General features: G+C 36.8%; 1 protein-coding gene across 1 annotated transcript; it reads right to left on the bottom strand.

Moving 5' to 3' along the window:
- Positions 1–3,520: 3,520 nt before the first annotated feature.
- Positions 3,521–17,692, bottom strand: LOC105040124 (double-stranded RNA-binding protein 8). Its single transcript, XM_010916512.4, has 4 exons — positions 17,393–17,692; positions 16,189–16,448; positions 4,412–4,625; positions 3,521–4,325 (listed from the first exon to the last, which is right to left on the bottom strand). Exons 1-4 carry the CDS (start codon positions 17,634–17,636, stop codon positions 3,874–3,876), a joined length of 1,170 nt encoding a protein of 389 aa, XP_010914814.1. The 5' UTR covers positions 17,637–17,692; the 3' UTR covers positions 3,521–3,873.
- Between the last annotated feature and the right edge of the window lie 3,227 nt (positions 17,693–20,919).

Genomic DNA, 20,919 nt, shown 5'->3' on the forward strand with positions numbered 1-20,919 from the left:
AAAGTTGCGTTTCTTTTGATCCGGATGGACGTGGATCGGATGTGGGTGCATGCCATGTGAGCCTTCTGCTAGTCTACAGATTCGGTACGTGGCAGATTTCGATTAGGAGGGCATCATTTTAATTTAAAAATAAAGCTGATTCGACGCACAGGAACAATTCCCAATTTGTTTATCTCCCGCGAGGTTTTCCCACCGGCCGTCAGGTCCGGACGTCTTGGAAATATTTAATATGATTTTATTATCTTATATTATATTATCATAATTTTAACATAATACCAACATTATATTCATATAATTTTAATTATATTATATTATATGACATAATGTTATAGATTTAAAGTTATATAATATCAAACAATATTAATGTGCTATCATATCACAATACTAGTTCAAGTACCCACGATCTAACAATTATGTAACATATTTCTAATCACATATCTTACTGATAATGCTTTATAATTAATACCAACACTTGCAAATTAATATTTTCTTAACAACATTACACCATAATTAAAACAGATCATATTGTTCTACATTATTCATATAGTGTTGAATATATAATCTCATAATATAATATGGCAAACTTAATTTTATAATATTATAATATCTATTATTATAATTAATATGATAATATAAGTTTTTTTTTTCTTGAAAATGAGCAAAAATCCCAAATGCATTAAGGAAAAGAAGCACAGTATGCATCCTCTAAAAAAAATTTATATATAATTATGAGCAATCATAATTATATTACAACTAGATATCGAGATAATCATAATATTAATATAATTGTAATTCTCAATTAGAAAGTAATTATTAAAATATAATAATATAATATTATAGAAATATATGCTAATAGGTATTGTAATTACTATTTATAGTTAAATGATGTAAATATTTTTACTAAAAAAATTAGATACTTCCTCGTCTTAAGGCTAGATTCATTTAGTAACCCTCCAATTTAAAAGTTTCAAGATAGTTTCTGAAACTAATTAAGTGATTCAATATAATTTCCAGCCTCATCTTGTTTCCAATATTGATGAGACGGATAATTTTGTTCCCGCTTCAAGAAAAAAATTAGCTTCCCATCACTCTAGATATCCATCTAATTTCTATGATCGCCTTGTCATCCCTCTTCACTGCCATCACCTTCCTCATCTTTCAACACCTCCACTTCTTCTTTCTAAATCAGGCCGTTGTTTTCATCGTCATCTTCAACTCATATGGTCCGATCGAGCCCCAACTCATCCCTCCTCTCCATCGACCTTCACCTCATCATCTCCTTTTTCCCATGTCACTAAACTCTTCTTCTCCTTTGCCGCCCCGTCTCTACCTTTGACCTTGTATATGCAGCAGCATCCTCATGCAGCCCTCCCCATTGCGGCCATCTTCTCTGTCTCCCGCTTCATCCCATGGTCATACGCCGCATGAAGATCAATGACCAAACAGAGGCTACGCCGTAAAGGTAGCCCTCCACCCTACCAGATCCGCCTCGTCGTCAAGTACCGCCTTTGTCCTTGAGACCATCACACCGCTCCACATTGAGGGCATTAAGGTGCACGACGAAATCAAGATTAATGTTCATACAATCAAATTAAAGAACTTACTGAAAGATATAGAATCTCATCAGTATCGATTCCATGGTCAGCGCGGCAAGATAGATTGGAGAGCATCACACTGGTATAAAAAACCCAAGCATCCATTCCGTCACTAGCCAACATATATGAGGGACCAAGCATAGGCGCCTGGCTGCCTCATCGGCCACCATCTCCACGTAGAAATGGTAGGCCTTCTTAGTCGTGCAGTCCTTCGCATAGGCACAGCAATCCATAGGGACTATCTTCCACAAGGTGAAGTTGTTTGCCTCCTTGGCAAACCACCAGCTAGCAATCCATAGCCAGACTCCTTCTTGGTCAACATTTGTGGTTGGGGTTTGGAAATTTTGGTTATCATCGAGGGTCGGTATTCAAGGATCAGCAGCATGGGAAGGATGAGAGTATCAAGAGTTCGGTGTGTCATGACGATGGTTGAGAAGCCCAAGAGGAGAAGATAGGATGATTCCATGGCTAAATTATGAGGGATCTGAAGGGGTTTTGATGGGAGGGAAGCTTTTATTATTATTATTATTATTATTATTATTATTATTATTATTATTATTATTAGGAAGGCGAAAGAGTGTTGGGGAGGAATCACTGGAGAAGGCGGTTTTCCTCCAGAGGTTCTGGCTTTCATGAGAAGGTTGGAACCGGATGGTGCGAGAGGGAATGCGGGAAAAGGGGTGATAAGAATAACGCGTGAGGAACACGATGGAGGCGAAGGAAAATGTTGAATTTCCAAATGGTAGAGGTCCCTAACTTCCTCCACCAAATAGAAAAGCGTTACGGATGGTACTGTCAAAATAATGGTATTTCACCCATAAAAATCTTAGATGACCATCTCACATGATGGCAAGACCATATTAAATCATTTAACTAATATTAAGGATCTCTTTGAAACTTTATAAACTCAAAAAATATTAAGTGAAACTTACCTCAAATTGAAGGAATGTTTTGACTACATCAATATTACCACCTCAAAAGATACCTTAGCAGCCGGAAAAAGTTATGGTTCTTCGTTTCCAAGTTATGCATCCTCTCATAAAATTTATTTTACTTGAAAATGACCACCTCCTAATTTACTCAAGATTAATTTTAATGGTAATGCTCTGAATGAAGATGATCAGGATAGAGCAAACTTTGTTATAAAAAGCACTAGTGGAGCTTTAGTTACAGCATATGGAAATAAATTGTTTGACACTACAATTCCTACGGTAGAAAATGCGGGCAACCCTCCTGTCTCTTGAAGTCATAAATTTTTATAGAGAGACGAAATAATACTACAAATTGAATGATAATATATGTAGCTAACTATACCTGATCCACATTATGAACGATTTTGTCAGGTGTTCTAACTGAACTTGTCAATATTTTAATTGCTGATTTACACAGATGTTTTTTATTCTAAATTGTTTTAATAAATCCGATTCTACCAAACAAAGGAATGTCTACATAATTTTTCCCATTTTATAGTTATGACATTATATAATAACTAATAATATAGTAAATTAATATTATATTACTTATAGTATTATATAATATTAATAATGTACAATCAATTTGATAACATATACCAATAACATCAGAATATGATATAATTATTATTTAGCATAGTATTATATTAATATTATTTTTTTTTCATATAATTAATTACAATGGTATTATAATAATGAATTACAGTGATATACATAAAGCTAGAACAAGGTCCCAAGGCAATTCTCTATCAATTTTCCAGTACTCCAGAGATCACAAACCGATCGACTCCAGACTCAATTTCTTTAGACTCATGAATTAAAAGGTAATACCATTACTTTGGTTACAAACTCACAGAGCAGAAAGAGTTAGTGATATTATTATGACAACCAGAAAAAATTCACTGTTACACTATCTTGTGGTCAATCATATGACAAGATGATGACTGCAACAAATGCAAAAGTATAATGACTACCTCTTCATTAGCCAAATGTACAATTCAACTAGCAATTGTCATATTAATGAGAAATATTCTTTCTTCGAATATAAAACAATGGATGGGTAAGGAGAGGTAATTCACTAAATCTGTCTGAAATGCAACTACATTCCTGTATGAGAAAGTAAAAGAAGATACCTATAAGAGAGGTAATCTACTGAATCTGAGTCTGAAATGCTACTACAATCTCAGAATCTGAGCCCTAGGCACTCCAATGCACAAATCAGTTACCACTAAATCTATTCGCCTCTGGCTCTAAGCTAGTCTCTCACAGCTGAATTTTCTAGCTTTTTTGCAGGTGAAATGCTAAAGCTACCTCAAATTTTCACCACTGACTTTTGTTGAAACGTCCATGTTGGAGCTACCTTGCCCACTACGGTGAAAATCCAGTCCCTCTTGTTTGTCTTGGCAATGTCCGTCAGCTTCCATTGATGGCATATTCAGACCTTGCTGATTCTCATATACGACTAATGCCCCCACCTGACCTTGAGAATCCTTGCTCACTTCAGACATCCCAACTTCAATGCCGGGAAGCCTTGAAGCATCATTTATCTCAACATTTCCAAGTTCATCATTAGTGGATTGCACCATCCGCTCATCTTTATTTCGAGCAAATCTCCTTTTAGACCATTTTTTCTTAAAATTAGTTTTCTTGGGTTTAAGTTGTTTCACAGCCTCCGTGTTTGTCTCCTGTTCTTTCCCCTTCTTCTTGCTAGGAAGAACAGTATACTGCGAGGCACCATTTGTTCCTGCCTCTGACTGACCTGCAAAGGAAAAGACCGATCATATTAAAAATGTGAAGAAATCAAGGCGAAGCCTTCAAGCAAATAAATAATAGCTAGTGGCCTACTCTGGATTGCTAGAAGAGCTGTTCGTGCTGCTTTTATCTCTGCTTCCTTCTTTGTTCTTGCAGCAGCTCCAATATACTGAATCCCACCAACCTCAACCGTACACGTAAATGGATTTGTGCCAGAGGGTTGCTTATTGCATACATAGGATGGGATTGCATAATTCATTTTCTGTGCATACTCCTGAAGCAGATTTTTGCATAGGCCAGTTTCATGCTGGAGATAACAGTTTATGATGTTAAAACTAAAGAAGAGGACTAAAACATGAAGAGTCATGACACCGCAAAATGGCCATAGCATGAGAAACTGGTTACAGTAAGCAACTGCTGTTGCGATGTTATGGAACAAGGTGCATATCCTTTTATATATAATATGTAAACATGTAAGGATTTAGGGAGTAATGAACATAAGTTTTAAACAATTATAGAGCTGTTTGGTTTGACAGAGACTAATTGCCCTGATCTGAATGAGCACATATTACACAACTCATGTCAAATACCATGAAACTTAGAATCAACCAAATAGGCAGTCTTGTTCACACGCTCAAATCAATTGAAGATGATTGACAGATGGAATTGCTCCACATTCTTTAGTACAAATCACAAAATTAGACAAGACCGTTCTTCATTCAGCAATGGAACAGCCCTACCAAACTTTGACTATAGAAGACAGGCAGGAAAAGTTCACTCCAGACAACATATAGGATTTGTGGCAGCACCTTTTATGCACTTCCAAATCTTGTGTTAAAAAAGGACATGGATCAGAACAGGAGGCAGGACAAAGCATAGCTGCAAGAAGGCCCATAAACATGCGTAACTATGAAACCAATTTTCAAATAGGCCCTGTCAAAATGGATTCATATTCTTTATCCCATTCTATGCAACAGTCCCTCATGTTGCTAGGTTGTCCCTGAGAAGGATATTTCCTGGAATTGCTGTATCTTAACAAACTAGTATGGACCGTGCTACGCAGTGGGATTGTATAAAATTTGAAGAAAATAACATAAAATTGATAACATGTAGTTCCCGATCATATGTCACGAAATCTTCTTGACCTCAATTCCAAGGATAAGAGAAGAGAAAGGGCGGTGAGAAGTCCAAGAAGAAGAGATCAAGAGAGAAAAGTGGGCAGAGTTAGGACAGGTTGGTGGTTCCTAAGGTCAGTTTGTCTATCGATGCATTGCATAGATCCTACTTCCACTTTACGACCACCTTCCCTCTTTTTAAAAAAAAACTTTGAAACTCGTTCCATAGCTAAGTCTGATCCTATTGAGTATGAATATCATGAAATTTTTTATCTTTATCATTTTTAAGAGCTTCGTACTCAGTACAACTTATCCAGCTAGGCTCCATGTAAAGAAATAAAGGTATGGCCCAGACGCTAATCCTTGTATGACACTATAATTGTTTTAAAAAAATGATCATACAACTTATAAAAAAAAATGGCTATATAATTTTTTTTTTTTTTAAGTGTTTGGAAACAAAAAATATAAGTGGTGGATAGCACACCAAGACGAGGACGGAAAAACCAACAAACAATCTCATCTCTATTTTTTTTCTTCATTAAATTTGACGGCATCACCACCCAAATATCATTTATTGTACTCCTCTCACTCCCACTACTCTCTCTCTCTCATACTCCCTCATGCGCTTCGCCGTGCACAATTCTCTCTCTCTCTCTCTCCATCCTTATTAATGTGTGAGGTTCAATAATGGTCGTCCATTCCCCGATCCATTTCCTTCTATTTCCCCAGATGATTTCCACATCTTGATGGGACGTGATTGGACATGGAGTCTTTTTTTTTTTTTTGTTGACAAAAGTAATGGAGATGGGATGTGATGGATGATGGAGTGATTTTTTTTTTTTTGATTTGGCAAAGGGGAGTTCAGTCAGACGTGATGGGTAAAAGTGATAAGATGGGACATTGGGTGATGGATTTTTTTTTCTTTTTTTGGCTTTGACAAAGAGAAGTTCAGACTCCCTCTGATGGGTAAGAGTGATGAGATGGGACATTGGGTGATAAATTTTTTTTTTCCCTTTTGCTTCGACAAAGGGGAGTTTAGACTCCTAGAATTGCGACAGGTGCTGCGAAAAGGGGAGCTCTGCACTCCCCTTTCATGTATAGAAAGATGTGTGTTTTGTAATAGTAAAACTGCAGGCAAGTTTTTTCTTCTAAATTATTTTTCTTTCTAAAATAACAGCCTCCATGAGCTTTATAAGAAAAAAAAATATTATTTCATAACGAAAGGAAAAATCTCTCATTTACCATCTCCAGTCTGGTAGTTCGACCCTCCCTATCAACCCCAACAATAGCTACTAATAAAATCATAGATTTCTCCATCCATTAACATCCCAATGGCATGGGTTTTTTTACCAAAGACATGAATCTGAATACCTCAAACCCTTAAAACCCATTTTCCTAGCCCTTAGATTTCTGCATCAACGACCGGTTTAGGGAACAGAAAACACTTTCATAGCATCTGTCAGTCCAAAACTTGACTCAATCACCTTCCACCACTCTGATGGTAAGCCCTGACAAAACTTCTTAAATGAGTCGGTCCGCATGAGAACCCAAGACCTATTCATGATCCAGTTGACATAAAAACACCCCCTATAATGTTTAAAACCAGTCCCCTAGTTCCTAGTTCTCACAACTGAATTTCCACTCTCGATTAACTAACACATGATTCAGCTTCAAACTATGAGCCCCTAGCTCTTCATCTTCCTTGGGAAAGTCATATTCAGTCAAATGGATACTTGAAGTCTCGAATACTTCTAAAGCCAAAAACATCCCTCCTGTCCATCCAAACTGCTACAAGCATTTTTGTCCACCATCTTCCTTGGAGAACTGTACTTCAATCAAAATGGATTCCTCTATAAAAAATAATCTCTCCCACTCATCCATAGAAATTCTGACGAGCACCTTTTCCAGCATCTAAAAGGTAGAGATAAAATTATACTAGCAGATCAGAGCTACCAAATCCATGATTCCACATGCCTCGACATCCGATCAACCACCTTTAAAATTTTCACAAGACCACAACATAACGAATAGGTTCACAAAAACCACATCATAACAAACAGGCAGCTTGTCCATTACACACCCCAAAATCAACCACCTATCTCAACCCACTTCCCATTTATAAACATATACAGACATTGTACCATCTATACCGAACACTTTGAGGACAAAAGCTTCTTCCATCAACAACACCACATCATAACAAACAGGCAGCTTGTCCATTACACACCCCAAAATCAAGCACCTATCTCAACCCACTTCCCATTTATAAACATATACAGACATTGTACCATCTATACCGAACACTTTGAGGACAAAAGCTTCTTCCATCAAAATTAGAGAAGCAATGAAATCTAATACTCAGCCCAATATCAATCATCTGTAAATCAGGATTAACTTTCTAGCTAAGGAAAAAGTAGGCATGTGAGGGTCCTACCATCAATAACAAATGGCAAGAAGGGTTACCACATACCAGTTTATCCTCATTCAAACAGAAAGCAACTCACATATTTCCTCTATCCAGAACAAGTATTGAATGAGAAAAGAAAATGTACTTGTTGATGTAAGATCTGCATTCATCTCTGACGCACAAAATTACAAGCCAAAAAGGCATGCAATCTCATCCAGATCCCAGGTAAAACATTATATCCTAAAGCATAACAACTTGGATTTGATTTTCATCTAAATGCCTCATGTCTGCATTATATTATACATTGAAACCAAAATATAAGTACCTCTAGTTGGGTCCATGGGTTAACCTTTTCAAAATTTAGCAATGTAATACTTGTATAGGTGTTCTGCCCTATTATTAGGTAAACTAACATGCAATGGAGGCCTAGTTAACATGTATTTATCTTGACTACCTTCCCCCAACCATAAGTTCAAAGCCAGGCCAGAAATATGAGCAAGATGTTTCAACTCGGCCAAAAAAGATGTCCAAGTCAACAATGGCACAGAATAATCCATCTGTCATATATAATATTGCAGTGACACAATCGAAGTAATAGGACTCTCTAACCTCATGACCTTAGATAAAGCCTTTAGAATCTGAAAAATAAAGTTGACCTATACAAACCCTCAACCCCAAATATTAAAGTATCCTATTTTAGCAGTAGAACCCTATCAGAGATGGGGGATTTTGATCGCTCCTTCCTCAATCATTAGGAATTGAGAGCAAGGGAGACATTGTTTCAAACAAGATTGGAGAGATGCTAGCATGAAACAACTGCCATCATTGATCTCAAGCACATCACCACCAGAGCAGCAGAGGAAGGACGCGAAGAAGGGGATAGGAACTCAGGAAAAGAATGTGGATTTGGAATATTAAGGCAATGCAGGAGTTTGGGGATGGTTGGCTGCTTGGAGATCAGGAGATAAGTGAGTGAAAGGTGAGAAGAAAAAATGGGATAGGTAATAGTGTTGCCCTCATCATAAAATGGTGTTAGGGCAAGCATTAATGGCTTGTATGCCTTGGTAAGTTTAATCAAGGTTTGCTGGACCAATGCATACTGCCCTATACCAGGCATACCTTATTGGTATCGAACCGAGACTCCGTACGTGGGCATACCAAGTCTCAGTATGCTGAACAACCCTGTACCAAGTGTACCAACATTATATCAGCATGGTACCGATATAGAATCTCGTACCAAGATTGCAAACCTTGGTTTTCTTCATTAGATCAAAGAGCTAGGGGCTGTAATGCCTACAAGTATGAGAGCATTGAAGCCATTAGATCAAGATCTGATAGGTAATATGCATGTTCTCTTATATAGCAAAGTTAACATACCGGAAATAAAATATATTAATTTATTCCTTACAAAATAAACAAGTCATACACAGCATATAAATTTTGTAAAATTTCATTTTTCAAGCCATATAGAGCTAAATATGAGTGAGCTTGCCCTAGCTCATGCTGTGCTCGTTTACAATCCAAGCTCTAAAACTTGGATCATGCTAGCTTTTTAACTAATTGAACAACCCACAATCTAGCTGAATGCTGACTGAGCGAACATGAGTTGCTTGCAAATAGCTTGTTTATTTCTATGAATGCCAACCAGGAAACTTGGAACCCAATCTTGGGATGGATGTACATGGGCACAACTTTCACTCTTATCCTACGCATTCTCTTGGTTTTTCGTGTCCTCTCTCTCTCTCTCTCTCTCTCTCTCTCTCTCTCTGTCTGCCCTCCCCCAAACAGAATTAGTAGGAGACTACTTAAGTTTTAAAAAATGTTTTAAGTCAATCTGCATGTCACAAAAGGATCTTGATGGGATCATAATACATCCTATAATATTCAACATTTTATGCATCATAGAGTTTCTTAAAAAGTCTGATACAGAAGGTGCCAACTTCTAAGTTGGTAGAGTCTTTGATACCACCACCCACCCCCCCCAAACAAACAATTATATAGCTCACTGTCATCTATCTCGGAAAAAAATAATAAAATGTTTAATACAACAATACAAACCACCATTCAAAATCCAAATAAGGAAAGTATGATAACAATTAAGAAAGATCTTGTTTAATATTCATACTTGCAATACAAAATACATAAACATGTCTATCCTTTCAGGAACCAAAAAAGGGGAGGAAAAAAGAGGGAGGAAAAGCCTATCCTTTCAGGAACCAAAAAAGGGGAGGAAAAAAGAGGGAGGAAAAGCTGCCTTAAACGTTTGTGCTTTCCCTTCTTTCCCCTTCAATGCTAGGCTTACAACTGAGCCAAGTCAGGACCGAGAAAAACATGATCCTAAGTCAACCCAATTTTATTTTTGGTCACAATTTTAGACCTTATCCAACGGATCGATGAGCTAGGTTAGGTTTGGTCAGGTTCATACATTGAGTGGGCTAGGTCAAATATGATCTAAACCCATCCATATGCATTTGATTCAAGGTCTACATAGGTTAGCATCAAGGTTGGGGCCTAATGCAAGATTAGAAAAATACTTCATCATATATTTAGAAAGAAAACTAATAATGATATGGATAAAAAGAACATAGATTTGGTAAAAGTATGTTAACATGGATTTCTACTACTTATGTTGGCAATAAGAAAATGGTTCAATCTTAATCAAACCTTCAGTCTACAGAAGTATAGTTTTAATTTCCAATCTACAATCTGACTAAAATGGCAACAAGACAAATAACAGAGGAATTAGGGATTTTAAAGTTCGAGCATTTTTGGATAAGCTTCGAGAAAAATTGGGTCAAGTTAGGCCAAGTCATCCAATGTTTAACATATACCAGACTCGGTTGGCATATAGGCCAAGTCTAGTCTAGGTTAGATAGGAAATACATTGCTCTCCTTACGCTGGTTCACTTTCTTAAATGAGTTGTCTTTCTAAACTTAGATCTGATCCATGGGTTCAAAAAACAGTGTCAGGTTTGGTTTAACCAAATGAGGACTTGTTCAAATTGCAAATTGACCTGATCCATTTGCAACCCTATTATTGCTATTCCCATGAGGGAAGGCTACGTGCATCTGACCCTACCCAGACCTTGCAATAGATGGAACCTCATGCACTGGTTGCCTATAAAAAAAAGACGGCATGGAAGATAATTATTAGTTGATATATAAAATAAATAAATAAATATATTAGATGATGTGTGTGCAAGAAGGATCAATTCCATGGCTTCCAAGTATTTTTTTGCCCCCCAATCCATACACAATAGAATGAATGGCTATAGTGTTTTCATGTTTACATATGACACGAGATTGTAATATGAAGCTAGAAAAGCTAATGATACCAAAAAATCAGCTTCAACACTAGACCAGGCCAAGAAATTTGCCAACTCAAACTAAGATTAGACAATATTAGGCTTCATCGACTGACTTTGCAACTAGAATCTCATTTCTAAAAGTTCACAGCAATTGCATCTTTAGCAACAAATGCATAATTCTTGTAAATTTTTATGTTTGTCATCTATTAAAATAAGGTAATGTTACCATAGACTTTACATGTTAAGAGATACAACTTCACAAATTAAGAGTAATGCTACCATTATACTACAAACTAAGTTCTTTACTAACCTATTGTTGCCCCTGCTTAAGTGAAATCCTGCATCTCTCATTATGTTGAGGTACAGGCTAGCAACAAGATGGTGAAGAGTGAAAAGGCCCAGTGTTTACCGTACCGCCCCATATCTCTTAAGAAATTAAGAGTAATGCTACCATTATACTACAAACTAAGTACCTATTGTTGCCCCTACTTAAGTGAAGCCCTGCATCTCTAATTATTTTGAGGTATGGGCTAGCAACAAGATGGTGAAGAGTGAAAAAACTTGTCCATGTTTACCTTACCACCCTGTACCATCCGGTACTGGTACCGCACTGTACCGACATTATCATACCAATCCATACCGCGTACCGACACTATAAAAGGATGATACTAGCATGGGTCCGATATTGAGATGGCAAACCTTGAAAAACCCAATAAGCCTATGAGATATCTTCAATGCATTTGATTCAATTAGGTGATTTATTGTAATTTGAAAGATAAAATAAATAGTAGTGATTACAAGGTAAAATCTTGGGTGGTATGAGAGAAAATCTTTTCACCGGTGATGATTAAATGAAGGTTGGTAAAAATGAAAGCTTATATATGATTAATCATTCACATCTTAAATGGAATTAGTGACCACACGATGCCATCTTTGGTATTTTTTTTCCCCTCTATGGCAATAAAAATTAATGATAATTAATGACTCAATTTTAGTATGAAGAATGGTAAGAAATTGAACCTAAAAATGCTGACTTGCACTATAGTTCCACAACTTGTACTTGAACAAACTTTTGGTTTTCGCCTTCAATGGACGTCATACATTAGTGGCATATGATCTGAATTGAACCTCTCCAGTTAGACAAGCTGAAGAACATCCAAACTCTTTATATCTAGAGACTAGCTGGCTTGCTCTACCTTTACCCAATATTTGAAGTAATCTACTCTTTGCTTATTCATGAGTCTATAGAGATCAATTATACAAAGCAATTAGTGTAGCTGGTTTACTTTTGTCCTTTGTATGAAAAAGATAGCATCTTTTTCTTCAAACATTTCATTGTGCATCATACATACAAAACAAAACCACATTCTGCTTAAGTCTAATTAATCATTTGTCACCATTTAGCAAAAGAAGCCTGAGTAGTACTCCATTACTGCTAATCTTTGCTACAAATGCTCTCATATTCTACCTCACATGCATTGCATGGGCTTCACCTAGTTTTATAAAAGAAAGTTATGACAGCTTTCAGTCACAAGATTTACAATACTGATCAGAGTTGATGGCCCAACAAATGAATTCTTGTAGTCGACAAAACAATGAATTTGTAATTGTGAAATGGTGATGACTGACTAGGATGGTTGCTAGGTGTTATAAACATGTTGGTCAGAGAGAGAAGGGGGGAGGGAAGGAGAACTTTAAGGTATGATGATCCTTTGGTTAAGGTCCTGCACATGTAATAGATATAGCTCTTCCTACATCCATGCACACATGCCCAGGCACATGTCTATGTGTATGCTCCTTCATAACTGCATCAGCTTTCAGAAATTGTGCTCTTAATGGGTATCTTTGAGCTTGTAAAGCTAGACAGATGTCTAGCATGAAAATCACATGCAAACATGGTGAGAAGGGAAAGAAAAGGATAGAGACCTTACGTGTGGCTGGCCCTCAGGGATGACAAGCAAAAATATGTCCAGAACCAAGGAATATGATACCAGTCAATCTAAAATCATCCTGTTGCCACACAAATAATATAGATATTTACCCAATAAAAGATTAAGAATTGACCTTAGACATCCTAAAATGCTGAAAACAAACTGCAGAAATCAGAACCACTCTATGTCCCAAGGTTTTAAATCCCATGGGATGGGGGCGTCCCGATTTTCTCCCAGAACGGGACATCCCGCATCCCACCCCGTCCTGATGGCCATCCTGGTCAGAGATCCCGGTACACACTTGGGACAAATGAATATGATTTATTTGAATTTATCTTGAAATTTTACTGATCTATTTATTGTTTAAATATATTTGAACTTTTAAGATAAGGCACGGATGAATGTGATTTGTCCGATTTAAAAAAATATATAGGATAGAAATCCTGACCTAAGCAGCATCTAATCACACATGAATAGATGAGTATTGAGTGAAGTCATGGACATCGATCGGAGCAGCTATGTGAGGCCTATGGGCCTGATGCTCGGGCCGAGAAAAATCACAAACTCAAAATATTTAGATTTTTGAGAGCTGTCCTGTGGATGCAATCGAATGGACGAGATCGAATGGATCGCATCATGCAATACACAGAAGAAATCCATATCATGATTTGTATGTACTAGGTGTAATTGGACTGCTTTAAATCCCACACCACACTACCTCTTGTATTTCACCAATTCTTGATTGCACGCTGTCCACCATGCATATGCTTCGAGATTTGCGCTGCTTCACTTGGACCTGGTGCATGTGCAATTGGCCCGCGTCAAAGCCCATGGCAGATAACACGCCACGCTGCCCTTTATATTTCACCAATTCCCGATTGTCCGCTATCCACCGTGCATAGGCTTCGAGATTTGCCCTGGTTCACGTGGACGTCGGAAGTCTTGGGACCGCATCAAATCCCACGCTACCCCTTGTATTTCACCAATTCCCGATTGCACGCTGTCCCGTGTGCATCAGCCCGAAAGAGGCAAAAACCGCCTCAAGGGTTTCAACAGACCCTCCCTCCTCCCCATTTCCTCATCGGAGATCCGAATACCTTCCTCCTCTCTCCTCCCATCCATGCTCCTCCCCGAGCAGCTCCTCCCTCTCGTTCGTGCTCCTCCCTCCCGGTGACGATGACAACGACAGTGACAAAAAAGGTAAGTACGACTCCCTCCCTCCCATGCTCTTCCCTCTTGGTGACAAATCAAAGAGGAAAAAATAATGTGAGTCCCGACCGAGATGGCTGTACGGCATGTGATCCGATCGGGATAGAGGCCGGATGCTCGGGATAGAGGCCGGACGCTCGTTTCGAGGTCCCCCATCCGTCCCAGGCACCAGAATCTCGGAGGAACGGAATGAGACGGCTGGGATTTAAATCCTTGCTATGTCCCTTAAAAGGAACATACAGCACAATAATAAAATGACAGCAATAGTTAATTAAATGGTGAGTAACTCGATACATGTGAATATTGTGGAAACAAGCTAGCATAATGAGGAAACGATTTACCTTAATGCAGATCCTCCAAATCAATTATTTTATTAACATAAATACATAATGATGGCCCAACTAAAATGCCTTTTTTCTCGAAGTTCAGCCACTTAATGGTGTTTACAAGCCCAATTAGATGAGGAGCACACAAGCCACATGACATGATCATAATAAACTAAAATGCCTTTTTCTCGAAGTTCAGCCACTTAATGGTGTTTACAAGCCCAATTAGATGAGGAGCACACAAGCCACATGACATGATCATAATTAAATTTGTCTGTGAGCATATTGGAACCTACAAGAGAAGATCTCTGCTCCATTCAAATAAGTCCCCATTAACCAATGTACATTCTATCTTAAATTGAAATTTCATTCACTGCAGAATTTGAACAGTGCCACAATCTGATTTGCAAATTTGGCAATGTCCTGGTGATCATTTATCAAAATATAACCCAAAAGCCAGCATTCAAATTGTGTCAGCCCAAAGATAATCCATTTCCATTGCTCAACATAGCAAGAGCACCAATCCATGAATTTCACATTTTTAATCCATAAAACAATTATCCCATGGCAAAATGAACAAGGGCATCCAACATAGGAAAAGTCAAAACTCCAGATACGGCAACATTATCGCTACATAACCAAATACATTGATATTGATTTATTCACAACTCTACCATGGCTTCTTTAATAATATTGAAATCAACATTGCATACGGTCTTGTACCTGGCATACCATATCATATTGATACTGAACCAATACTCGATATAACAGCCATACTGATATGCCGAACTAACCTGTACTGATACTATGCCAATATGGTACCTGTACCAGGTACCGAAACAGGTTTGCAAACCCATGGCCATATTGACTATGTCTGAAACCAACACAATGGCTATTATTACATTATAACTGCTATCATTCTAAACCACGTTTAGTATTACTCCAAAAAGAAGGGGAAAAATCAAAGTTGTCCCATTATTTCACTCTAGACCAATGTATAGCAATAAGAAGGCTAAAACTAACCTAAAAGAAGATGACTAAAATTGACCTTAAAAGTTAATGTCGGACATCCATCTACTTTAATCAAACATAATTACTTCAAATTTCAGAGGTATTCACTTGAGGAAATGCAATCACTACCTAGCTTAAGCTAAGTCTCACCTTTGTATAATTTTTATAGCATTCGATGGCAAAAAAAGAAGAAGAAGAAGAAGAAGGGCAAAAAAAACATTATTAGATTAAAATTGTATGGTTGCATCACAGTCTCACACAAGCAGACTTCAAAGTATGGATGAGACAAACAGATCTCAAGCAAGTTAGAACAAATAGGATTATATGAATGATACAAGAGGAATAATATGTAGCCACAATATATCCTCTGGATGTGCTTCAACTCCAATATCAATCACCAAGTAAGGGATATGAAAGGCACATAGGAAATCCTGCTTCCTAGAGCACTATTATGCATGAAAAGGGACACTTTATAATTGCATGCAGATAGAACTATAAACATCCAGAAACACTTCCTATGAGAAACACCTTAAACTGTAAAATGAAAAGCAAAATGGACTTACAACGGTAGGTAAATTTTCTTTCATCTGGCCTGACTTGTGTATTTCCATAAGTGCAATCTCAGCAGCCGACTGTTCCGCTGCCTTGCGGTTGAAGAACCCAGGCAAAGAATCATATCTAACATTATTAACAATCACTGTTGATCTGAAGACAGGCTCATGTGAAGGACCTTCCTTCACAGTTTGATATTCAGGAGTAGGAAGGCCAACTTTCTGTGCATACTCTTGCAATCGACTTTTGAATACATAGCAATTTGCCACCCCTATAATCAAATGACATGATGATCAATAACACATTTGCAAGGTAGGTAACTTCCAAATGGTTGCAAAATCTCATGAGTCAAAAGTTACAAAAGGTATTTCCTTATGCACACTAACATGACTTTAAAGAGTTCTCTCCTTGTACATATCACTAGAATCCATGCCATTAGTTCATCTGATGCTTGGCATTAAGATAGTGTCATTTTAACCTAATTTCACCCGAAATACTAACTAAAATTCACAGTATATCTTCCAAGATAATTAGAAAATGAAAGGCACCCAAAGCAAAATGAAGTCCTTTTGGAGTCATTAAAGACATCTGACAGTATAGAAAGTATAGAAGGGTATTATTAAGAAAATGATGAGAAATAGAAGGATGGCTACGGATATATATTACTTCCATTGACCCAGAGTTCCTTTGTGGACACAGCATTGTATATAGAATCAACCATGCCTTACCACGGCGGACAGCAATCGACTGTCTCACATTCCATCAGCCCCAAAATATCACCTTCATGGAATTAGAACTCATCCCCAGGAATTATCTTCCCATACATTCTCTCCTAGAACTTCCAAAACTTACATCCAAACAAACTAACCTCCGGTAGATTAAGGAGGTAAGCCAGCAGGATGTTGCCTCATACTTGTAGATGCCTCTTTCGTGGAAAATTAATTTATCCATATGACAACGGCCATAATGCCAGAAGTTCTACTAAATCCACGCAGCAGCTTTTCAAGCATAAAAGCACAAAAAGAGATTTAAATATCGTAATAAGATGCAAAAATGTCAAATATGCTAAAATCGACTGAGCATATGAGCAATTCACAGGCGTAAATTACAGAATTGAATAATAAAAAGTTGCAGGAAATCAGAATTAGATGATCATTTAACGATAGAATAATAAAAGCTGCTCTTGTTTTCACAATTATCTTGAAGGGAAATTACCATTGCGGCGGGAGGGCGGGGGGTTCGGCAAGCAATGGGCGCCAGAGAAGGCCGACATGGGGGCGGTGTGGTTGTCGTACCTCAGGGCTGGCGGCGAGCTCTCGGCAGCTGGCGGCGGCTGGAGAAGAGGGTTGGAGAACGGAGGCGAAGAAGAGTAGAGGCTTTGGAAGGAAGGCGGAATGGTCGCGGTCTCGGCCTCCAAGCACGAGGCTTGCAGTCCTCTACCCTCCACGGAATCCTCCATTAGCTAGGGTCTTGGGACCGAGTCCAGCACTTGCAAGAACCCTAGTAGGATTATAGCAGGCGAGCGGCGACATGGATCGAGTAATCGGGATCCAAACCCGAACCGGCATTGGTCTGGTCTTACCTGGATCCGCATCCGGATATAGATTTTGGGTTCGAATTTTGAAATCACATATATATATATATATATATATATATATATATATATATATATATATATATATATATATATATATATATATCGTAGAACTAGGGATTTTATCTCTCATTTTAGTTTCAAATTAAAAGCAAATTCCTAGTTGAGTTTCAATTAAAAATAGCACTTTATTCCAAACATAAATTAAAAATAACTCCCCATTTGTGATTGAAATTATCTTTATACTTTTATACCCCTATATAATAAGGCAGTACTATTTTATAATATCCTTATATTACAATAAGGTAGTATTATTTTATAATAAGATAGTACTATTTTATAATAAAATAGTACCATTTTATAATACTCTTAAACTACAATAAGGCAATACTATTTTATAATAAGACTGTATAACTGCAGGGGCAATTCGATCATTTTATACTATTTAGGGAGCTACTTTTAATTTATATTTAGAATGAAGAACTACTTTTAATTGAAACTCAACTGGGGAGCTGCTTTTAATTTGAAACTCAAATGGAAAGGTTTCATTAGTTTACCTTATATATATATATATATATATATATATATATATATATATATATGTATGTATATATATATGTATGTATATATGTATGTATATATATATATATATGTATGTATGTATATATATATGTATGTATATATATGTATGTATATATATATATATATGTATGTATATATATATATATATATATATATGTATATATATATATATATATGCATGTATGTATATATGTAGTTATAACAATATTTTTGAAAGAGTATTAGAGTGTTGCCAACTCAACTTCTCAAATGAATTTTATTGTACTATCTAGAAAGAACATCTCTTTATATTAAATGATGTTATTAATATATGGTATTATTATATTCTTATAATTAAACTCTATTTAAACAGGTAGTTGAGAATATGAAGTATCTCTAAGAATTTAAATGAATATTATTTTATTATTTATATATAATTTTTTTAATTTAATAGATCTAGAAGAAAAATTATTTTCGTACATCCTGCCCCGTGCAATATGTGGATCTTCAACTAGTGTATATATAAAATAATACTCTATAAAGGAGTATTGGAGTGTTACCAACTCAGCTTCTCAAATGAATTTTATTGTGCTATTTAGAAAGAACACTTCTTAATATTAAATAATATTATTAATGTATGATATTATTATATTCTTATAATTAAAGCCTATTTATATAGGTAGTCGAGAATATGAAGTGATTCTATGAATTTAAATGAATATTATTTTACTATTTATATTTTTTTCAATCTGATCAGATTTAGAACAAAAATTATTTTCATACATTCGGCCCCTCGCAACGCATGGGTCTTTGATTAGTTATATAATATATTTTTTGGAGAGAGGGTTGGAGTTGGAGACTGATTGGCTCACACTATGATTGTCTAACTCATTGCAATATCATTATAATAATAATGATAGATATTTTTTTTCCAATACCTTATGCTCTAGATGTCAAAAATCCTACTCGATGCCCTCCTGTCCGATGGACTGTTCTCCTATATATATTAAATCAATATTATAAAATAAATTAAATAAATCAAATTAATTTTTTAAAATCTTTTATTGGGGTTTATCGAAATCCTCATCCTTATATTCAATATTTTGTTGGGTTCCGATGGCGCAGCGAAAGGATTAGGTGTTTAAAATTTTCATTAAAAACATCCGATGCATCGAAAACCCTAATGCCCAGAAACTCTTGACTATATCAATCAAAGTACAATAAAATAAATTTAGATCAGAAAAATACCTGTAATGCTAACTCAATTTTCATGAGGCGTCCAAGTATCCACCCTTCAACGATGATCCACACGAAAATTGAACCAAGAACAGCGCTCCTTTTTCACCTTACTTCAAGAGTTCTAGCCCCTAGAACTCAACCAGCCACCAATTGATCAGATCTTCCTTCAGACTTGAGTCTGAACCTTTCTGAACCATCTACTAGATTTGACCATCTTTTTCTAGACCTCTTAAACCCTTAGAGCTATTAGGATTAGGCTTATCTTAAAAGAACAAGCCTTGTCCTAAAACCTAGAGTTGTAAGAGAGGGAGAGAGGAAGTGGATAGGAGATGTAAGAATTGAATGATCACCCCATCTGCCGTCTCCTATTTATAGCACCAGATGGGGTGCTAATAGAGAAGGCACGCCTCATCTAGAAAGGTATATCAAGTCCTCATATCACTTATCTGAGAGTCCTTAAACAGAAGGACTCTTTAGGGAGTGATACGTCGATTCCTGCCTTCTCACGCGCACATGCCCAGAACGAGATACTTTTTGCATCTCTTCACACATCAGATTAGCATAAAATTTTGCCACATAAACTTTTATTCAAATAGAAAGGCCATCACCAAATGACACATTATTTGGATAAGAGTTCATATGTGAGAAGGACTCTTCACCGAAGAGACGTGCGAGCACCTTCTCCCTGTCGCGCACGTGCATGGCCAAAAAAGGGTGTGAAAAGCAACCTTTCTTAATCTGATAATTTTTTTGATTTTTACCACGTGATCAGCACTTAAAATTGATCCTTATCACAAAAAGTATTAGATAAAAAGTTTCTTAAGACTCCCTAAACAGAAGAATTCTTTGCATCCCTTCGTGTGTCTAAAAAAACCTATCATGCGTGCAGCAATGCTTCGAATAATTTTTTCATGCATACTCTGATAGATTTTTTATACTTCAAAAGGTGTGCTAGGTGGCCCATCATCTGATCTACTTTTCATAAAAAATAGAGGCCCAAAACAGAAGGATTCTTAATCCTTCTCTATGTCACAAATAAAGTGCACATGTATTCTGCATATTAGCGCCAAGAGTCTTTTTTAAGTTGGACTCTGAGTTATTTGGTGTGTACATCAGATATGATGCCTCTTTTTAGCTGCTTCTAGGTGGCTTGACCTGATCCAAATGTCCATCAAATTGGGCTAGCAAATGAGTAAGGCATGAGACCAAATTGATCTTTAAAAGAGCTACGGATTCTACACATGCTAGCATGCTTACCGAAACCCCAATTGAATCCAAAATTTCAATCAACCTTTTTAAAAAAAAGATCCTTGGTCAATTTCTATATGTGTGTGACTCATTAGGTTCC

The sequence above is a fragment of the Elaeis guineensis genome, chromosome 1 (assembly GCF_000442705.2).
Source record: "Elaeis guineensis isolate ETL-2024a chromosome 1, EG11, whole genome shotgun sequence".
NCBI lineage: Eukaryota > Viridiplantae > Streptophyta > Magnoliopsida > Arecales > Arecaceae > Elaeis > Elaeis guineensis.